The 22159-nt window shown below is 39.9% G+C and overlaps 1 protein-coding gene across 1 annotated transcript; it reads right to left on the bottom strand.

Annotated features, from left to right (window-relative positions):
• Positions 1-246: 246 nt before the first annotated feature.
• ctr9 (CTR9 homolog, Paf1/RNA polymerase II complex component) lies at positions 247-11811 on the bottom strand. Its single transcript, XM_061743043.1, has 23 exons — positions 11648-11811; positions 9993-10091; positions 9480-9719; positions 8347-8464; positions 7716-7805; positions 7018-7274; positions 6813-6920; positions 6480-6716; positions 6163-6381; positions 5858-6041; positions 5670-5758; positions 5394-5579; positions 4587-4674; positions 4345-4493; positions 3740-3856; positions 3501-3646; positions 3341-3412; positions 2891-3026; positions 2649-2801; positions 2426-2571; positions 2271-2355; positions 2033-2145; positions 247-938 (listed from the first exon to the last, which is right to left on the bottom strand). The coding sequence occupies exons 1-23, from the start codon at positions 11690-11692 to the stop codon at positions 548-550; spliced, it is 3468 nt and encodes a 1155-aa protein (XP_061599027.1). The 5' UTR covers positions 11693-11811; the 3' UTR covers positions 247-547.
• Positions 11812-22159: the final 10348 nt, after the last annotated feature.

Raw genomic sequence — 22159 nt, 5'->3', positions numbered from 1 at the left:
TCCTCCAGTCTCCCAGTGGGGACTGTCTGCAATCTTACCAGGGATGGAATCAGGCCAGATGCCGAGCCAGCTCAGACTCCTAGATGCAGAGGAGCAGCAGCTTTGCTGAGCCCTGCCCAGGTGACGAGCATTTCACCCTCAAAGGGAGAGTCCGGTCCCCCTGCAGCAATTTCTGCTGCTTGCATCTGCAGTCCCTTCATTCACCCTAGTTGAAGCTTTAAAGAAACATCTCATCAGGGCTTCATATTCTCACCTGAGTTTTATTTGTAGCATAAACTTGAGTCAGCAAAGGAGTAAAATATCACTCTTGTACAATAGTTTTAATTTCATTGAATGTTTGGGTCAATTTTCCTTGACTGTTTTTACAAGTGTTGGTACAATATCAATCCATTTTTATCAAAACTTAAAAAGGATACTATTAGTACATGAATAACAAACCCACCAAAAAAAAAACATCTTTAAGGAAAGACAAATACCTGCTTTTGACAGTAAATAAAAACCCAGATCAACATATTTCTGTGTAATGTGAAGTCGGTGACCTCAAGATTTAATCACTGTCATCATTGTTGGACGCCTCCTGCTCCGACCCGTTGTCAGAGCGCCTCGGGGAGCCCTCGTTGTCTGATCCAGCCTCCGATCCTCTGTCCGACGCTGCGGCAGGTGAACCGGCTCTGGACTCATCTGATCCCGACCGGCTCCTCTTGCTCTCATTGTCTGACTGTTCTGAATCAGACTGACGCTGCACCCTCCTCTTCTTTACTGGCCGGTCACTGCCGGACTCATCGTCCGAGCCAGCGGAGCGTTGAGGGCTTCCAGCGGAGCGTTGCGGGCTGCCCGCCTCGCTGCCAGAGCGGTTCCTTCCACCGTCTGAGTCGCTGTCAGAGGCGATGCGCTTTCTGTGGCCGCCCGCATCAGACTCTGAGCCACTGCCTTGATGTCTGTGAAAAATCAATTTGTTATTTACCTCCGTTTACATTGCTCTCCAGGGGCCTCATTTATCAACCGTGCGTACGCACAGATGTGTGCGTAAGAACATTCCCGCTCCAACATAGGTTGTAAATCACGGGATAGATCCATCAGAATGTTTTTGGGGAAGCGGTACCTGCTGAGAAGCCACTCTGTGATCAGATCATCACGGAGCGCAGGGTTCTCCAAATCCTCCAACAGTGCAAGCCAAGCCATGGTACTATTTTCTTTTCAGGTCGTCCTGCCACAGCTGTCTTTTATAGCTTGTCACACCAATTATTCAAAATGTCTAAATTACTGTGGCAGGGTGGAGGAGCAGCCACTCAGCTGATTGGGCACAGGTGTGTCTAATCAGCCTCTCCACCCTGCCTGCCTTCATAAAGAGCAGCTGCAAACCAGCAAGGGCTGCTGGGAGGAAGCTGCTGACACGTGTGTCTGGGTGAAAGAGGAGTAAATAAACCGTTTCCTGAACCAAACCTTGTGTCCTCTGTCCTGTCGGGTGACCCCCGTAACACTAGCCTTGCTACAATTACTAATTGAGAATTTTTATTAATTAGAGATAACAGGGAACGTGTGAAGTTTGAGATTGCTGAACACTGACTCTTAATGGGTTCTATTTGTAGTTTCACTGTTCTACCACTAGATTTTGTGTGAACGCATGGTCAGAGTTGTGCTTAAATGTACACATGTTCCTACGCACAAGTACAAGTTGATGAATTCCATAGTTTGCGTGGGAATGTTCTTACGCACACATCTATACGTACACACGGTTGATAAATGAGGCCCCGGTGAGGGGGAAAGAATCCATTAACGCACTATTAAAAGGGATTGTTGCTACCATATACGGCCAATTGGAGGCGTTTCTGAATGCTAATGACCCTAACCATGCACGAGCACGGCAGTTAAGAACAGGTGGGATTTATCATTATCCGCACGTTTGATAATTATGTTTTTTTTTGTACTTACACACATTCTAAATTTCATTCCTACGACAGAATTTAGAACCTTTTCTACACACGGTTGATAAATGAGGCCCCAGGTTTTAAAAAATTGTTCAAGTTCTCACCTGTCTTCAGCTATTTTCAATCCTTCCTCATCTGAAGAGGACTCAGAAGAGGAGATGATAGCCTTCGACTTAATCTTTCCTTTAAGAGATGGCGGTAAACGCTCAGGCTGTGGCTGAAATGAAATGTTACAGTTCTTGTAACTAACCCTGCAAATACATCTAAGTATTTCCCAGAACATTAATGATTATTAATGATGGAGCAACAACAATGATGGAGCAAAGAAAGATTAGAAAGAACCTTCTCAAACTTCCTGCGTCCTTCGGATTTGCGCTGCTTCTTGGGCCGAGATCCTCCTTCCTCATCACTCTCGTCCTTAGTAGGTCTGAAACACAATATTAGTTTTTAATATCTAACAGACGAGCAACTTTTAATACAAACTCCAGCATGCTCACCTCCTCTTCTTCTTTTTCTTCTTCTCTCCATCCTCGTTCTCCTCCTGTTCACTGCCACTGCCCCTTCTCTTCTTCTTCTTTTTCAGTGGTAGGTCCTCATCAGAGTCGTCATTAACGAAATCATCCATGTCTGCTCCTTTCTTGCGCTAAGAAGTGGAAAATGAAGAACGTTATTGAAAAAGCACCAACTGTAATGACGTGTCTGCTTAGTGTCGACACTTACACGTCCTCCACCACCTCCTCCCTTCTTCTTTTCCTTGTTCGTTTCCTTCGGGCCTTCTGCAAAGGACAGGAGGTTCTTGGTCTTCTCCACGAACAAAGCTCTCTGCTCCAGGAGCTTCTTTTGCTCCTCTGCTTCTCTGCTTCGTTTTTGCTCCTAAACGTTGGTAAGAAACAATCCCATCACAGAATGTCATTTGCACATTTTTACCACCAAAACTGTATTTACAGGGAGAGCCCAGATACCTGTTCTTTCAACACTTGCTGGCGCAGCAAGTCCCTCTCCTGTTCTTGTTTGGCGCGAAGCTCCTTCTCCTCCTCGTCCTGCTTTCTGGCTCTGGCCACGTGGTACTGAGCCTGACTCAGCAGGTCCGAGCACTGCCTGCATTCCCACAACACACCAACACCCGCAGTTAACATCACAACACGCTAAAACAGCTCTAAACAAGCCCCATTTCATTAAAAGTACAGAGGCAATCAGCAGCATCTGCTGATGGTAACTAAAGGAAAAAACATTTTTAAAAGATCCAGGTGTTTTTAGGATTATAGTTTTGATATTTTTTGTTAAAACAATTCCTCAAAATGACTAATAGTTTTCACAAATGATTTATCTGCTTTCCATAACTGTTAAGTCAAAAACGTAACTAAAAATCTTTTGAATGTATTCAATTGCGATGAGAATGAAGGCAGTCTGACCTGGCCTCGGATGCAGCAAGAGCGAGGTCGAACCTCATCTTGTCTCCAGCTTTACTGAGGTAGCTGAAGTACCTGTGTGAGGGGGAGGGAGAGTTAGGTGATGAGGGAGATAAAACTCTTCAATAAGAGGTGAAGACTGGACAGTAAATGGCCTCACTACCTGTGTGCCAGTTCAAGCTCTTTGACCGCGCTGAGTACAGCCTTCAAGTTGCTCTTCTCATCCTTCAGCACCAGAGTGGCCAGTCTCTGAAGCACCAGGGCCACGTTGAACATCAGCACCGTGTCACTGGGAGCCACGTGACGGGCCTTGATGAGCAGAGAAAATGTTATCCTTGTCTCATAACTTCAGAGGAAAGCATGAAGAAAAAAAAAATAGCCTTTTATATGTCTCCACTTTACCTTGAGCAGCATCTGCTTGCACTCCTGGAGTTTCCCACATTTGAAGAGGGCTCTTGCAAGGTACAGCAGCACCTCTGTGTTCTGGTATTTGTAAAATTTCTTCAGGCAGTTCTCATACTGTAGAGCAGAAGAGGGAAAAATCAATACATTTTACTTGAGAGGAAGACAAATATTTAAGGAGACGTATAATGCATTTGTTTCTCAAAAGTGGAAACTATTTCCTGAGGGCTTCACAAAACATCTGTGAAATGGTTTAATAGCCCAGACACAAAAGTACAAAAGAACCTTTTTCATTAAGTCTGTACAGTTGTGTTCACAGCAGATGGTTTTAGGGGTGGAGTCAGATATGTGACTTGACTTCAGCCACTTCCATGAACCAGTCAATGCCATGTGATGTGAAGTGCTGGATATTTCTACTGCGATCCAAGTCTGTGATGTCACAGAACCCCCCAAAAGCTCCACTCTATTCACAATCAAGCTGCCAAAAACTAGGTGAAGGGGGTGTGATGTGTGAGAAAGTAGTTTTTTTGTAATCACTGAAATGCCCAAACACATGCACTCAAGCAGACCCCCCCCTTCCTTTTAATACTTAGCAAGGCCCTTACCATCTGCACAGCGCTGATGTACTGCTTCTGTTCGACGTAGATGTGAGCCAGATTGAGCCACACGTCACTGATGTCTGCTGTGGCTTCCCTCACCTGTGCAAACACGTCACGCGCCTCTCGGAAATAACCCTTATGAGCCAGGACGGCACCTGGACCAACATACAAGTACAATTTAAGTGCCATTTAAACAAACAGGATAATGGATAAAGAGAGTAACCAAAGATAAAAAAGCCTATATGTACCAATGCCATTAGCAGCATAGAGGTTCTTGGCGTCATTTCGCAGGACTTGTTTGTATATCGCCAAAGCTCGATCCTGATGCCTTTTTTCCTGCAAGAACAAACTCTGTTACTTTATTTGAGAATTTAAAAAGGAGTTCAAAGAAATGGCATGCTTCAGAGGAAATGGAGTCTGAAATGACATCCCAGAGAAATTACCGTAGTAATTAACGTTAAGGTAATTAAAACCTCAGACCAACAGGCATAAGAAGGCATGGATTAATTACAGTGAGGAGAAATGTCAGGATCTAACAAGTGATTGGTAGTTTCATGTCTTATCTTTATAATAATCATTAAAAGCAGCACCTAGAAAATGTCAAGAGCTTTCTCTGTAACACAATTTTGTGAAACCTTTATTTTTTTTCTGACATTTGCATAAAAAGGGTTTCAAAAACACCTTTAGATTTTCAGAAAACGAGTCCCATGAAAAGAAAAACTATATAAATTGTATTGGATAATTTATTTCTCAATAAATAAAGTTACATAATATTTTCCTTATTTCATTTCAAGTCGGTTTTCTATCAAAACCGTTTGAATCAAGTGACCTTTGAGGTCATATTGATGCTGGAATATAGAAAATATTGGATGATCCAAACTTTCAGGCAGCCCCATAAAAAGGTGACACAGAAAAACAGAGTCGGTGACTGATGAAAGAAACACAATCCAAAACCTCAAATCAATCATCAACCAGTAATATTCAACAAAGACTGCTTTATTGCTGCTGTCTGTCATTTCTCTGTCAGCTGACCAAACAATTGAAATTATGCGCACCTTTTCCCGGTCTCTGGTCGGCTGGTGCAGAGTCTGTAGCCACACGTTACCCAGAGCCAGCATGGAGTAGGTATCGTTCTGCGTGGACGGCTGCTTCAGAATACGCTCAAACTTCTTCTGACCCGGCCCCCATTCCTGTTTGGCCAAGTGGAGATTTCCAATCAGGGACCAGGCGTCGGGGTGATCCTGTACACAGACAGAACATGCATCGAAAACTGTCAGAAAGACTGCATCAGTGTATTAGGCTGCATTATTCACACACCTGCAGGCCTGTACCTGATTAATCTGCAGGGCTTCTTTGAACCAATCAGAGGCTTCATAGAAGTTTCCTTTGTCACGTGCCATTGCTCCAAGTCGCAAATAACCTGCAAGTTGATTAAAAAAAAAAAAAAAAAAGTGGTCTTTTACAAAGTACAAACCTTTAAGTTTTCACACGTTTTATTGCATTAAAATTTCATGCTTACAGTCGACATAATTGGGATGTTCTCTGAGGATATTTTTGTAGAGCTTCTCGGCTTCGTGGAATTCACACATAGCCTCGTACAATCGGGCCAGATTGTAGGAGGTGGTGACGGAAATGGCATTGTAATAATGCTCGTCGTGCTCTCCCTCAGCTTTGGCTCGCTCCAGAGATGCAAGAAAATATTTCTGAAAACCAGAAGACACAACTGCAACTTTGAAATAGCCCCCAATAAAATAAAAAAGAAACTATGCCATCTATTCAAATCGTTTTTGATATAGGCAATATGTATACGTAGTTGCTCGCTACCTTTGCTTCCCCCAAGTTGCCCAGTCTGAAGTGCAGAGCCCCCAGGTTGTTGAGGATCTCGGGGGGGACGTCAGCCTGCACCTTCTCCTGCAGGATGCGGGTTGCTGTGCCGTAAGCCGACAGTGCACCCTGGATGTCAGTCTGCTCCAGTATCTGAGCCAGCTCAATCCACGCCTCTACGTCATCTGGGTATTGTTCTGTTACCTTCTTTAAGTGGCCCTAGGAAACAAGAAAAAAAAATATACCCCATTCTAACTGCATTTATGAGACTGACAACTTTCTGTGGTAAGAACAACTGGGATGCACAAGAAACCTACTTTTGCAATATCTCTCTTTTCCTGATCCTCGGATGTTGCATAGAGAGACCCCAGGATTTTCATTGTTTCATAGTTGTTGGGGTAGGCCTTTAAAACTTTTTCGAAGCACTGGGCTGCATTTTCCTTGTCTCTCCGATACACATACATTTGCCCCAGGCCAAAGAAGGGCAGAACAAAAGTAGGAGAGGCAAACTGAGTGGCTTGGTAGTAATACTGAAACGCCTGGTCATAGTCCTCCTGGAGAGGAAAAAAAGCAGAAGTGTTAACAGTTAATGCATGAAGCTATAATTCTGAACAACCAGAAAACGTATATAGGGTTAGCCGAACCCTTACCTGCACGTGAAAAGAGCGTGCCAACTGATAGCAGCTCTCAGCCTGCATGGCCTCGACTTCAGTGTTGTGGAAAGCATGTAGGGCAAGATGCTGTACTTTACTGTAGTCCTGGTAGTGAACACACAGACGTTAACAGCAGTTCAAAGATGTATAGATTCCCACTTCTGTCAGTGTCACAAACATCAGCTGGCGACTGAGTGATTACCTTTTTGAAAAAGAAGTGGTTGGCGAGGTGGTTAAGCACCATGGGGTTGCTCGGGTCGATGGTGTAGGCCCGAGACAGCAGCTGCACTCCGTTTTTAATGGAGTCTGCCTCTTTGTTGTTGAGCTCTAAAACCGCTAAACCAACAAGCGCTCCGACACACTTCGAGTTCAGCTCCAGGGCACGACCAAAAGCCAAGCGAGCCTTCTCCAGCTTGTTGAGTTTGACAAAACAGTGGCCCATCCCCAATCTTACCTCAGCTACACCAAAACAGGGAGATAAACGATTATTTACTAATTACAGATATTTAGTCATTAGAAATCTCACTGCTTGCAGCCAGGGAACGGAGGATTAAACAGTTCATGTTTTCCAATTACAATTTTGGGATTCAAACAATGAAATCAAAATAAATGAAATACAACAAATAATAATCTGTATTTCACTTCTCAATGATGCTCTTATTTAGTCCAATGTTGCAATTCCAGTTCATTTGTTTCTATTATACAAATGATAAATGTAATGATATAGTCGAAGTGTAAAACACTATGCCTTGGTAAAAAACATATCTTTTAATCTTAAACCGTTCACATATATTGATACCACTATTGCCTGATGAAGCTGTAGTATCAGCAGTATTACTGTAATGTCTCTGCAGTGGGTTTTAGGATAAAGGGAGTGTTTATGTAGATATGCATGTTTACCTGGGCAGCCGGGGTTTGTACGCAAAGCCTTTTTGTAGTATGCCAGTGCTCCTCTGTAATCCTTTTTATTGAAGGAAATGCAGGCCTTACCTGTTGAAGTCAAGTTTAAAACAACTCAAGTTGACCAAATATGTCTAATAAAGCAAAATAAAAACAGAGCAAACACAAACAATAAAATAAACGCCAAGTTATGCTCAAGTTGAAGAAAAGGCCAACGTAAAAAGGTGTGTTTTTAACAATGATTTATAGTGATTAGTGGATCTGGTACGATAAGGTTGACTGTTCCACTATTTGGGAGCAACAACAGAAAAAGCTCCATCACCTCAGCTTTTCAATTTGGATCCAGGAATTGTCAAGAGCAGCTGATTGGTTGATCTCAGGGCTCTGACAGGACCACGGAAGTTTAAAAGCTGAGATGCGTAAAGTGCTGCCATACCATTAAAAATCTTAAAAACAAAATCTTAAACTGGATCCTGAACTGGACAGGCAGTGAAGGGAAGCCAGCACAGGAGTGATATACTCATGCCGTTTCTTCCATGTCAGAACAACAACAACAACAGCAGTGGTGGTATTAGCCAAATTAAATAACAGTGGTCAACATCATTCCTAAGCTCTTTTAAGGTGAGCTTACCAAGCAGAGCAGGGATGTTATTGGTGGACTGGTTGAGGACAAAGTGGAACTGGGCATCGGCCTGGTCCATCTTGTCTCCTTCCAGCAGACAGAAACAGGCTCTTCCCAACAAATGGTTCTGATTAAGACAACAACATATTATAGTTAGTTAAAATAAAAGATAGTAGAACAATACCCATGTTTGGACATGTACAGAGGAGAGATAGTGAATATATTTGCAGAAGGATGATGAGGTTAAAGGACTATGGATGTAGTGAAAGAGCACATGAAGTTAGTTGGTGTGAGAGAAGAGGATATAGATATAGAGGACAGGGTTAGATGGAGATGGATGATTCATGCAGCGACCACTGGAGGGAACAGCTGAAAGGAAAAGAAGGTGAGAGCTACAGTAGCTACCTGTTATTTTTGCCTTCAATCAATTTTGTAAAGCAAATTTTTAAAAACCACAGGGGTAGGCAAAGTGCTGTACATTAGGACAAAGATAGGTTAAGAAAATAAGTTAAAAAAAGACCGATTGGCTGATCTTAGGGATCGGGGTGGGCAGTAAGGTTGAAGCAGATCAGACAGATTTGGTGGAGCAATGTTGTTCAAGCATTTAAAATCAAATAACAAAAGCGTAAGATGAATTCTGTAGTGCACAGGGAGCAGGTGAAGGCACGCTAGTAAGGGAGTGATGTGCTGGCACCTACGGGTCTGAGTTAACAGGCGAGCAGCAGGGTTCTGCACAAGCTGCAGACAGACGAGGGAGGTCGGGCTAATGCCTACGTACCGTGCATTACAGCAGTCAAGACGTGTTGTAATAAAAGCGTGGATTAATTTCTCCAAGTCAGGTGTTAATAAGATATGTTTTACCTTTGCTATTTGGCAAAGCTGATAAAAACTTTTCTGCTGATCTGTTTCTCAAATTTAAAATTGGATTCAAACGTAACCCCCAGATTGGTGACACGTTTGGTTCCTGAGATAAAATGACAGTGAGCCAAGATCTACATTGGGGGAGGGACATCAACTCAGTCCAAACAACTTAACTTCTGTCTTCGTCCTCATTTAGACTAAGTTAAGTGTGTGAGTTGCTGGACTGTGCTGTTTTGTTCCAAGTGAAAATATGTTTCCTTTCTCTGAGATATTGTTCCCACCTGATCATACATGATGATCTTGTCTGCCATTGTGTAGAGCAGAGTGGCCTGCGTGATGAGCTCCTTCTTGGCATCTTTGTTTTTCTCTTTACGTGCTTGCTGAACATAGTAAGCAGCCAATGTGTCGAGACAGGTCATCTGGTCCTTCTCATGGTCTCTGTAGTCGAGGTTTCCATCAATACGCGCTGCCTCTAAAAGCTTGACAAAATCTTCTGTTTTGCCCTGTTTGTAGTACTCCAACTGAAAAAAAAAGACAGAATTTAAACGAATATTACATTTCATTTTGCTTTAATATCTGGACTGTCATCATTTAGCTAAAATGTTCCTGTTTATTTAGTACAACACTGAAAAAAATGACTTGGTTAGCTGATCAACAGAAGGAGCAGTTAATTATTCAAATAACTCATCATTAAGTCAGTTCTCAAAATTTGTTTAAGATGCCAATTTCAGGGGATATGAGTTTTAAAAAAGAAGAAAAAGAATCTAATCAATTAAAAAAAAAAAGAAACTCACAGCCAAAGCGATCCAGATGTGTAGTTGTGTGTGTTCTTGCTTCAAGATACTGATGACCTCGTCTCCCTCTGGCAGTTGGTCAAAGTCGAGCTCAATTACCTGCACAAAACAGTTTTTTTCAGCATTGATCAAAACCTTCTTTATGCATCCCGCATCATTAATTCTACCAAGTACAGCTGAGTGACAACAAAATACAATGTGAGACAATAGGAAGTGTGTCTAATATCATATTTTGCAGCGCCATCATATCACAGTCTCTTTGAACAGTCAAAAGGAAATATTAATGGTTGATTAAGCGCCATTTACATAAGAGGGAAAAAAATAAAACACGTTCCTGCCAAAATAACAAGAAACTAGTTTCATAACAAGTTTTGATTACACAAAATATGCAAACAAACTGTGCTGTCTTCCCCTAGATATCTCATAGACCAAATGGTACTCGAAAAATGTATCAGTCTAAATAAATGTGTAACAACTTCCAGCAGATGGAGGCTTTTGTGATAAATAATGTTTAGATTTTGTCTAATCTTTGCAAATGATTAATTGTGTACTGCAATACGAAGACACACAGAAATGTAATGTATAATTATATAGCAATATACAGTACTTGAGTTGAGGGGGATGGCATCCCCCCTGAAATAAAAACGGTCAAAATCATCCCTCCTTTCCATCCCTTATGTCATTTCATCAATGAATGTGGTTTTACTGCTATTTCAACATTTAGAGTCATCACCAGAAAAATAACACCAGAAAAATAACTTATTTGACCATTTTCACCTGTTTCAAGTAAATCTTCACTTTAAATAAGTAGAAAAATCTGCCAGTGGGACAAGATTTATCTTCTTATTACAAGCAAATAAATCTTGTTCCACTGGCAGATTTTTCTACTTATTTCAAGTGAAAATCTACTTGAAACAGGTGAAAATTGTTTTTTTTTTCCAGTGATGAGTCTTGTTTTAAGTGTAATGAGATTTTTTTTACTAAAATGAGACATTTTAACTAGAAATAAGACAAATATTCTTGTTAAGATTTTGAGTTTTTGCAGTGATCCATTTTACTTATCCTGTGAAGGACAGAGTCATATTGATAAGTTCAGAAAACTGTTTTTTATTGTTGTGTTTTGATGTATCTGATGTAAACCCAGTGGATATTTAAAGCTTACAGAAGGCTGCATTTAACTGCTGCTATGTCATTCCTGCAGTATTTCTGCAGGTGTTTTGGTCACTGCTATTATTTGTAATATATTATATTATTTGTAATCAGCACAAATTATCTGTTCCCATATGATAAAATCCACCATCCCCCCTGATTTTTTTTACAACTCGAGTACTGGCAATACAGCATTAGTAATATAAAAGCCAAATCGTGAGGTAAGCGAGGCTAAAAACGGTCTTAAGTAATAAAAGATTATTATTTATTAACATCTTCATAACTTTGCACATGAGCTCGTTTTAACGCACGTGTTAGGACTTTAACCCTAGTGCTTCTGTACTTAATCTCCAATGCAGTTGTACCGTCTATACTGTAGCTTATACTTATATCTGAAATATCTAAAGAGTTAAATCAAAAACGCATTAAAGCCTTAGCTCGTGCTAGCTCCTGTTAGCATCACAGCGAGACAAACTAACGGCAGCAAATCACATCTACAGTTTTACCTCATCCGTGTCCCGTAAAGGGATCTCAATGGAACCCCGAGACATCCTGACGTCGAAGGGTAAATACCCCTGAGGTTGCGTTTATCAAAAATAAAAAATACACAACTCTCTCCACTCCGTTGTCTCCCAGGGAGCAACCATGTAATGCTTCCGACGGGAAACAAACACGACGGCTGGTGTAACCAAAATGATCTCCCGGGTGGATTGATAGGCGCCAATAGGGGGAATTTCCCGGGAAAGCTATGACGCAAACACGGTGTGCGAAGTAAATATAATATAATAGATAAACAAATTATTTTCCTTAAAATGTAACATTTTTATCATCTGACACAAATAAACGGTGTTACAATAGTCCTAATTAGATTTGGTATCGGTTTGCGTTTGCTGAACCTAATAATATCAATTGAATGCTATAGGAAAGGGGAACCATTTACAGAGGTTTGTCTTTGTGAAAAGAAAACATATTCCCTACATTTGCTGAATTCAGTATTTAAACGTATGAAAAAAAACTACATCTGCATTTGAAGTATTAAAGTGGTAAAATTAGACTGAAATGTAGGATACTACTACAGGACAGGCTTTAGTAAGAAGAAGAAGAGGGGGGAGACGTGGGCAGGAGGACAGCAGCTGGTTTTGATGTGAAGTAGTGAAAACAGGCATAAAAGCATTGCATTTACTCATTAAGTCTCATAGTGAGTCAGGGAAAGAGTAGATCGATGAAAAATGGAAATGGAAATTAAAGTTCTAACTTAAAAAAAAATAAGAAACAAAAAATCATTGGAGAGGAGCTGCCTGGACTGAAAAGTAAGATTTTATATTTTCTTTTTCCTTTTATTCTGTTTTTCAAAGATATTTCGTGGCCAATTTACCTGATTGAAAACACAAATACCTTTAAAATCTCAAATTTGAAGTCCTGTTTATTGTGTAACATGATATAATGTATAATCATTTTTACATAGGCTATAAACTTTGAGGTTTGGTTGAAATCCTCGGTTGTGTCCAAGACCCAACTAACCTTATAATTTTGACCCAAACATTAAAAGCAGTCAGGTCCAGAGAGAACTTGAATATTTGTCATTGTTTTATTACAAATTCATACTTACATATTTAAAATAAAAAATGGTGTCATTTAATTTCAGTCTTATTATATCAGATAATGTAGGACTGTGACAGTCCATCTGAACCACCGTCTTTAGAGCTCTGGGAAAAGGAGGCACAATGTGTGATGACAATAATGGTGAGTCTTGGACTTAATATATCAACTTCTTCAGCATCTGTACTGTGAATCTGTACTAATGTTGGTTTGTCTCAGAATTTGAAGTCTGGGAGTCCTCTGGCTGCGGGAACATGCTTGTGAACAGCAAAGACTCAAATGGATTATCTGAGTATGAGCTCCTTGACATCATGTATGATGCATGTAATACCAGCAGCACAGGTGACCAACCATATAGGATTTTAGAACAACATGATGAAATAACAGTTACAAACTTTACAATTTTTTCTTTCCGGCATCCTTTTAATCTTCAGGAGAGGTGTTGCCGTCCACGATTGTACAGTACCTGCAGACCCTGACAGCTCAGAACTCTGAGCAGGAAAGACTTGCTGCCCTGCGACATCTTCTGGATCCAGATCATCAGGACCCACGAGTCAGCAGAGAGACCTTCCACTCAGCCATGAGGGAGTGGATTGCCCTCTGCAGCCAGGACAGGTTAGACTGAGGAATCTAAGCTTATAGAGGCCATGTGGTCATTTAATAAAATGTATTCCTGTAAAATTTTAATAATGAAAGCATCACATTTATTTTCTTTTTTGTCCTTCTGTTTGTTCTGTTTTATTAAACAGCATATTTAATAAATTGTTGGGTCTAGTTATGTTTACTACAAAAAATAACAGCACTTTTGGTGCTTTTTGCTGATTATGTCCAGTGCAAAGCTTCTCTATTAGGAGAACTTTTGTTTCATTATTGTTGCTCATTGAGCTTAAGGGATCTTAGTAGTTTTCTTTCAGTAGCAGAAATACTTTGAAGGCCTTGATATGAAGAAAAGAGATGATGATGAATTGCCAGAACCTCCTCTATATTTGGAATTAATTAAAGTCAATATATTTGATATTTTGTTAATTTTGCACACTCAGTGTTGAATGGATTTCTGTCCAGTATGGGCATTGTTGATTGGATACTTGGATACTTTCAGCTCTGATGTGGATGCCACTCGTGTTTCTTGGCCACACTCCTCTAAAGTGCCCCTAAATGGTAGGCTCTCCATGATTTGAGCAAATTCTTCATATATTTTGGGTGAAAAGAAAAAACTGAATCTGGTCTCCTTTCAGGGATGAATGTATCATATTCTGAAAACAGAGCAACTTCGTCAAAGAACCCTCAGTTTTCCTGGTGAGTAACTTCACTCTTTCCATCACTGCTAGTGTTTGCCCCCTATAATCAGTCTGTTGTCGTACTTCTCCATTAACAGTGTGTTTGGCGTCGGTAACAGACCGGAGCTGTCAGACACTGTGGCTGAACTGAAGCATGCCCATCGCAGGCTGAGTGAGCAGAACAGCAGCCTGTTGAGGACAGTGGCTCAATGTGAAGACATAAACCTGAAGCTTACTCTAGAGATTACGGAGCTGCAAGCAAAGCTGGTCAGGTGAAGCGTACGCTTGACTTTTCTCTTATTAATTTCCCTAATTCTGCACAGGAGTACACCATTATCTAGGGTCCTAATATTTCTTTTTAATCCCATTATCCTTTTCTGAATTGATGATGCCATCACAGAAGTGTAAATGACCTTCATCAAGGGAAATGAAACAACCTTTACTATCACAGACAGCCTTTTGTACATTTTGTTGATATCAGTCTGCATGGCCCTTATTGTCTTTGGTCGGGAGTACACAGTACCAATTTATTTAAAAAAGATTCAGAATACTGATTGGTCTGACCACAGCATTCCTTTCTCCTGTTTAATGGTCCATCCCAGATGCCTTTTGAGCCCAGAAATGTTGACACTACTTATGCGAGGGAAACCTACTGTAAGGCTTATTTTTGTACAGTAATGTTTTCAGCGGCATTTGTGAATGCAGCTCACTGTTGTAGTGCTTGACCACGATTTGCCACATTAATCCCTTGTCCATGTGTTTATATCATTTACGGACGAATGGGTATTTGTGATGCAGTGCCAGAATCCTGAAACTGTTAAATATTATAGTACAGAGGGAGAACTATGCAACTTCCTTTTAATATGTTTCTCAGAAACGTATATCTTTTTAATTTGATGATTTTTTTACTCATTTGTTGACGAAGTAAACAAATCATTGCTCTTAAAGGACTCATGGATACCATCACTGTTTTTGTATCAAATCCCCATTTCGATCACCTTTTTGACCCAACATCTTTCCTTTTCTTTCACCTCCTCGCTAGCACTAAATTGCATCCCTGGCTACTTTTTTCTTTTTTCTTTTTGGACGTCTAAAATTCAAAAATCTATGTATATTAACAATTAAGTTGATGTGTAAAAATGTATAATTGCTGCCCTGAAAGATAATTGCTTCATGACAAGGCATCATTGATACTAATGCTGCTGAAGCTATTTTAGATATTTGAAACTTTAAATCTATAAATGTGTTGCTAAACACAGACACAGAGACTGATGAAAACCACACAGACTCATCAGAGATGAGGAAAGTGAACAAATTGACAAATTATAAAAGGAGAGAAAATGGTGTTTATTAATATGCTGTGTTTGTCATATATACGTATTTGATGTAGTTTATTATTTAATCATATTTAAAATTATTTTGTTCATAAATTGAGTTATGCATCTTAAATGGACTGCAATAAGAGTGCAATGTTAATATGTTTTTTCTTTCTTAAATAACATACAACTGCACTACAACACCTCAAGTTTTGTGGTTTCACCATTTCCAAAGACAGACATTGTGACATTGAGTTGACTAAGATGTTACTCTTGCATCTGTGTCTGAAGTGCTGAACAGTTTGCTGTGAGAAACAGATCCCTGACAGAAGAACTGGAAGACACTCACCAGATGTTAAAAGAAGCTCAGGACAGAGCCAGCGGTACCCAGAGCAGCTTCTTTAAAGTGGTACGGTAAAAAGGCGCTTGATTTGTTGTTTTTTTTTCTTTTTCTTGTCTTCACGTCTGACAGTAAAGTTAAAGGCACATATTTTAGGTTGATTGGGATTCATGTTATTTATTCATATACTTGATTATTTCTTGTAAAATGCCTAAATAATGACAAGATGTTTATAACATGTTTTAATTACTTTTCTTCAAATTCAAAGTTTGCATACCCTTAAGCTCCCTGTGACATGAAATAGGTTTGAGAATTCCACATGTTGATGTTTTGGCATCGGAAGCTTTTTATTGGCTAACTGACATGTTTTGAGTTAATTGGAGACACACCTGTGGATGTATTTAAACTTCACACAAAAGGGCTTTATGGATGACATCATTGGAAAATCATGTGAAATCAACCGAGACATCAGAAAAATAATCACAGACTTACACAGGTTTAATTCTGCCTTGAGTATATTTTCCAGATGTCTGAATGTCCCATATTTATCTGTTTAAACAATAATGTTCGAATATATGCAAGTAAAAACACCATGGATCACAGAAACAAAGAATGGAATATCTTTATCCACAGTAAAAAAATATTGTGTACCAACATGAGCTAAAATCCTCCAAAACCAACATTAAAGAAAGCCTGAAGTTTGCAGCAGTACACAGACAACCATTGTAGTGCCTTTATCATTAGTGATGTGTATATAATTCACCTGCATAGAGATGTTAGTCACAGCTTTACCATAGAGCGTTTATTCAGGTTATCAAGCACTTTATGTTGTTACTAGTGTCTTGGTCTATGTTTTAATGTGTTACGGTCCCTTTAAGTACTGTGACGTTTTTGGAGACAGTTGGTTCTGTGATAGAGAGCGCCATCTTCTTCTTGTTCAGTTTACTGGTGGATTTAATAAAATGACACACGCTTCTGTGTCTGCACCGTGAGAAGTTGTCGACTCGTCTATCTTCATGACTTCCACACCATCTTAATTTTGAGATGTGGTCTGTGGTCTGATGAGACTAAAATTGAATGGTTTTGTCGTAATGCTTATCGCTATGTTTAGAGGAGAAAGGGGGGCACTTGCAAGTCTCAGAACCTGATCCCAACCAAAGAATATGGGGTCGCAGTCTAGCGTCATTTTATGGGGATGCTTTGCAACAGAAAATACTGGTGCACTTCACCAAAAGACAACAATGTGAGGAAATACTGAAGTGATACTTCATCTTAAGACTGCCAACAAGTTAAAGGTTAGGGAGGGATGGACTTCTAAATGAACAATGACCCCAAGCATACCCCTAAATCAGATTCAAGGAAGTTAAACTGAGGGTATCAGAGGCTATCACAAAGACCCATCCACATCTTCATAGAAGATTTGTGGATGGCAATAAAAAGGCATATGAGAGCAAAAACAACTAAATTAATTAAACCTAATTAAGTTGCAGTAGGTCTGTTCATATTTTAGACAGGTCTGTCTAAAATGTTAAAGAGTAGTTATACCATTCTTCCAAATACTAACCAAGGATAAACACAGTTTTGAAAGAAAAATATCTTACATTGTTCTGAAATGTAAAAATAAAACAAATCAGGAATCCTAAATGAAAACAACAAAAGATTCCTAAACTTTCCTGTCAGATGTGGAGGAAATAAAAGTTTATTTAACCTTTCATAAATGGTTTGCAAACCTTTGATCGGGAATGTTTTTTTAATCAATTAATTTTTTTACCATGTAAAAAATGTTTTTTTTTCAGAGCAATGAGATTAAATCTTTGAAGCTTCATATTAGGAGACTTGAGGAGAAGGTAATGCTGATGTTGAATATAAAATATTGATATATTGTCTTTTCAAAAGCCAACGTTGGTGGTCTGTCACGTGAAAAAGAAATGTCCCTCTTGCCTGCAGAGTGAAAAACTCATCTTTGAAAGGACAGGTGCTGAGGATAGACTCAACAAATTGAGGGAGGTCAACTGCGAGCTGAGGGTAGGATCAGGGCAGTGTGTTCGTCTCCGTGATATCAGTTTGTGATTATGAATTAAACATCTACTTGTTTATGTTCCCAGGCTGAACTAGAAGAAACCCTGGTGATGTTGATGCTGAGAGACAGAGAAATAACTAAGGTTTGCTCTGTTGTGGCTGTACTGAAGGAGTTAATTTAACCATTTTAACTGGTGTCTTAACTTACATTTTACTGTTCAGAAAGACATAGTCATGGAGAAGATGAAGAACTATCATGTGAAGAATCACAACATGATTGAGGTATGTTTTCAGTAAGTAGACTACTAGAAAGTGCAAAAAGAGGATGTGTTACATTAAAACAGAAAAATGTCACTATGTCTGGAAAGATCACCTGTCTCATAACACACAGAAGACAACAACCCAAGATAATATTTCTCAATTTTTAAATTTTCTTCGTGGAATGTTCTCTACCTTTTTAGATTATCTGTAAAACATTCTTTACTGGCTCAGGTGACCTGGAAACATCACTTCAGTTGTGTTGCCTTTGCCTAAACTGCAAGGGGACCTTCCACGAAGCAATGAGCGTCATTCTTTATTCCACACTCTAACTCTCCATGTATTTATATGTAATTCTTGCTGTCATTAACTTTATGTTTCTGTTTTGTTTTGTCATAGCAAGTGCCTTTAACCTAGTTCTTCTATGTTCATGTCTCCATGCTGTCAAAACAGACAGAGTCTAGTTCTGCTGAAAGTGACTTTGTGATAAACAGAAGTTCTTCCTCTCTGCTGTTGCATTCTACTGCCTGCATACTCAGAACTTGATAATGATTTTATCTGAAAATGTGATACAATGTTCACTTCGATATCTAACTTTTTGTGAGCTACCATTAATATTACAATGAACTGGACTGAATTGGAATGAATTTAGATTTTTACCTGTACTTTTATTGAACATATATGGGGTCAATTCATAACAAAAGGTGAGAAGATTTTTTTTTTTTTGTGAATTGGCAAGATATGAATAAGCTAAATTGAACTTAACAGAAATAGTTAAATTGACTATTAAGCGCTGTGTTTGGGTGCTGCAGGGTCTGCTGTCGGAGCTCGTGAGGTTACAGGAACATTCACATCAACTTCTTCTGAGGTATTTTTAACCATAGCTACTACCGTGTGAGTATTATGTGATGATTATGTCAAAATGATAGCTGTTCTTCATTTGCTACTCATTAGATGCAGAAAAGTTAAGGGTTACCTCAAAGTAATGGGATGAGTAACCAAATTGAGTGATTCTTTTTTTTTGTAAATTTCTTTATTCAATTTCTGCAGGCAGTACAGAAGAGTGCACCAGCTTCACATTTTGTTAGAGGCAAAGAAAACTGTAACATGAATCCTACTAACCCTCCCAACTGCCCATTTCAGATATAGTCATGGAAAGCAACTCAATTGTTACATCATCACATACAACAATATAAGGAAATGATTAAAACACAACAAAAATTGAGTGATTTTTAAGTTTCAGATTTCATGGAAAAAGTAAAGCTGTTGTGGTGAAGACAGAGTTGAGCAAAAAGGCAAGCCATTCTGTTAACTGATCTATTTTCCTAACCTCACCCATGGATACAAAATTATGGCTAGAGCTTGAAAAAACAAGATCATGAACGCAAGCAGCTGAAATACGTTTCTTACGTAGGGTGGCTGGGGTTTCCCTCGGAGATAATAATGACAAGTTCAGTTATCCAAGGTGGACTTAGAGTTGAGACGCTGCTGTTGCACATTGAGAGAAGCCAGTTAAGGGGGTTCAGGATCATCCTGGAGAGATCTCCGGGGAGTTCTGTAGCTATGTCCAACTTGGAGAAGGAACCAATACAGACCCAAGACTGGTTGGACCAGAGCCGGATTAACGCAAAGGCAGACTAGGCACGTGCCTAGGGCCCGACAGGGGGGGGGGGCCCAGACAGAGGGACAAAAAAAAAAAAAAAAAAGTTTTTTTTTTTTCGTCTGCACACATATTAATGGTTGATAACATGCCGGTAAAAACCTAAGGCATATATATATGTGCATTATTACTATATTTAGTATACATACATATATATATACGCATACATACGCACAGGGCCGCCGCAAGGGATGTGCGAACCGTGCGACCGCACGGGGCCTGGCACCCCAAGGGGCCTCACGCTATGGGCCGTTTTTTTTTTCCCCCAATTTTTTATTTTTTTTCCCTCATAAATATCAACAGTCACGTTCCATTACAGACCTAAATGTGTACTAGTCTGTGCATATCAATAAATATATGTGCAATGATGACGCGTGTCTGTTGTTCAATACAACTGATCAGACCAAGCGCAGACACAAGCTAGTCTGATCCAGACGGGTGGAGTTGGAACAAACTGTCACACAATGTCGAGAGAACCAGACAGATTCAGGAAATTTCCATCAGGGGATGAAAAAAGAAAAAAACGAAAGAAAATGGAAGAGTTTAATGCCTCTCTGAAAGGCACGTTTGATAAATTTGTTACAAAAATCACCGATCCGCCCGGGTCTCAAGCAGCCGTGGGGCCCCGCGTCGAGGCAAGAGTTGATGATGAGGCAGGGGAAGGTATCCAGTATTTTGCTAATTGGAGAGTTAAAATTGCGCATATAGACACCCGATCCGACCCGAAAAACCCAAAAATTTCATATAGAGGGCTATTTCACACAGGGCCTCGCAAATCTCCCAAACGGCTCTGCATACGCATACACATACATACATATACACATACAGACATACATACTACAGCACACTTTGTCTTACTGCAAATTTTATTGGTCTTTGTAGATTTGACTTCTTATTTAAGTATTCAATTTAATCAACACATTTAATTAAGATTTTCTGCAAAATGCTCACAATCGATAAGATAAGGATAATTTAATAGCATTTAATAGAGCATTGTAATAACGTATAAATAATAAAAATCTAAAAATAGTCTGATAGACTGTTTAATATACAACACATGACTTATTTTGGAATACAAAGAACCAACTTGACTATGACTTTGCTGTGTAAAATGTGAATTAAGTTTTATTAGTAACTTTGGTAAGTTTAAGATTTCATAAATAACATTGATGGAGGGGGGCCCAAAAATCACAGTGTTCCTAGTGTAGTCCATTTATTTAATCCGGCTCTGGGTTGGACAACAGATATTTTCTGGCTGGCCTTGGTACGCCTTGGTGTCCTGCGAGAAGAGCTGGGGGGGGTGGCCTTGTTGGGAGAGGTCTAGGACTCTCTCCCCATAGGCTGAAATGGGAAAGTTAATGGATCAATGGATGGTTTAACCCTTGCAGGACACAAAGGCTCAGGTGAAAATGACCCAAGCCAGGGCAAAGGCCCTCAGTTCCTCAGAGGGCTTGCCGATCCCTCAGAGCCTTGCAAGAGTTAAAATCAAAGCTGAAGTGGCCCAATTACTTCTTACTTCACCCCATCTTTCTCCTCTTGTATGTACTAAACCCCAGAAACTGTGTTGCTTTGAATGTTTTTGCTATGATTAAACTTATATCAAGAGTTGCGTCAAATGAAAGTTCTCAGCTGTTTGAGTTTACAAAATATTGTGGTGCTTTTGCTTCTGTTATTGTAATCACATGTCAGGCAGCACACTAGTAGATCATTTTGTGTGTGACTGATAGATTTGTTGCATGTTATTGCGATCATTCATAGTTTGTCACAAGTCATGTATGAACAGCACAAGTCTTTGAGGGGTGATGAGATAAAGCACCTTATTCTGCTGAATTCTCACAGGTACGACAGACATTGTTTCAGTCGTCGCGATCTCCACTGTTTCGATCCTCCAGTCCACCGCTCTCTGCAGAGCGAGATGCAGTTTATGCAGCAGGTTGGTTTCGCTTGTTGTCTCTCCATGCCACTGGTCACCTGCTTCATGTCGTCCATGTAAATGCTTTCTTGCTCTGCAGCAGCATCACAGAGCTCTGGATGAGAAAAGTGTGTCATCACTCCACACACACTCTAATGATATTCAGAGCATCATCAATCCAATTAAGACAGCAGAAATGGGTCATTGTCTGCACGATACTTGTCCTGAGAAGGTGAGCACTGAAGCTGGGAGGGTAATAATTATATACAATACAGTAACATGTGTGAATCTAACCTCTCTTTTGTTTATTTACCCACACACACTCACACAGGATCCTGCTACTGTGCAGGAAAGGCCTTTTCCTCAATGTTACCAACAAAAGGGAAGCATCAAACAGCGGCTTGGCAATGTGTATGTGAGCTTTTTACCTCTCTATCTCCTGTTATGGTAACGGAGGGAATGTGGTTGATGTCAGTCTGTTCTTAGAGGCTAAGCTTATAAAAAAGGGTGTCTGGTTTTGAGCATGTATTTATGGGCATCTCCATTATGCAGCCCACAAAAGTAACTACCTTCCTTGAGCGCAGACTCTATCAGAGATAAGTGCAGTTTTAGTACCCCTTAGTAACAACATAACAGC

Source organism: Cololabis saira, chromosome 2, assembly GCF_033807715.1.
Source record: "Cololabis saira isolate AMF1-May2022 chromosome 2, fColSai1.1, whole genome shotgun sequence".
Taxonomy (NCBI): domain Eukaryota; kingdom Metazoa; phylum Chordata; class Actinopteri; order Beloniformes; family Belonidae; genus Cololabis; species Cololabis saira.
The sequence above is the reverse complement of the archived record's forward strand: the minus strand, read 5'-3'. Positions and strand labels throughout refer to the sequence as shown.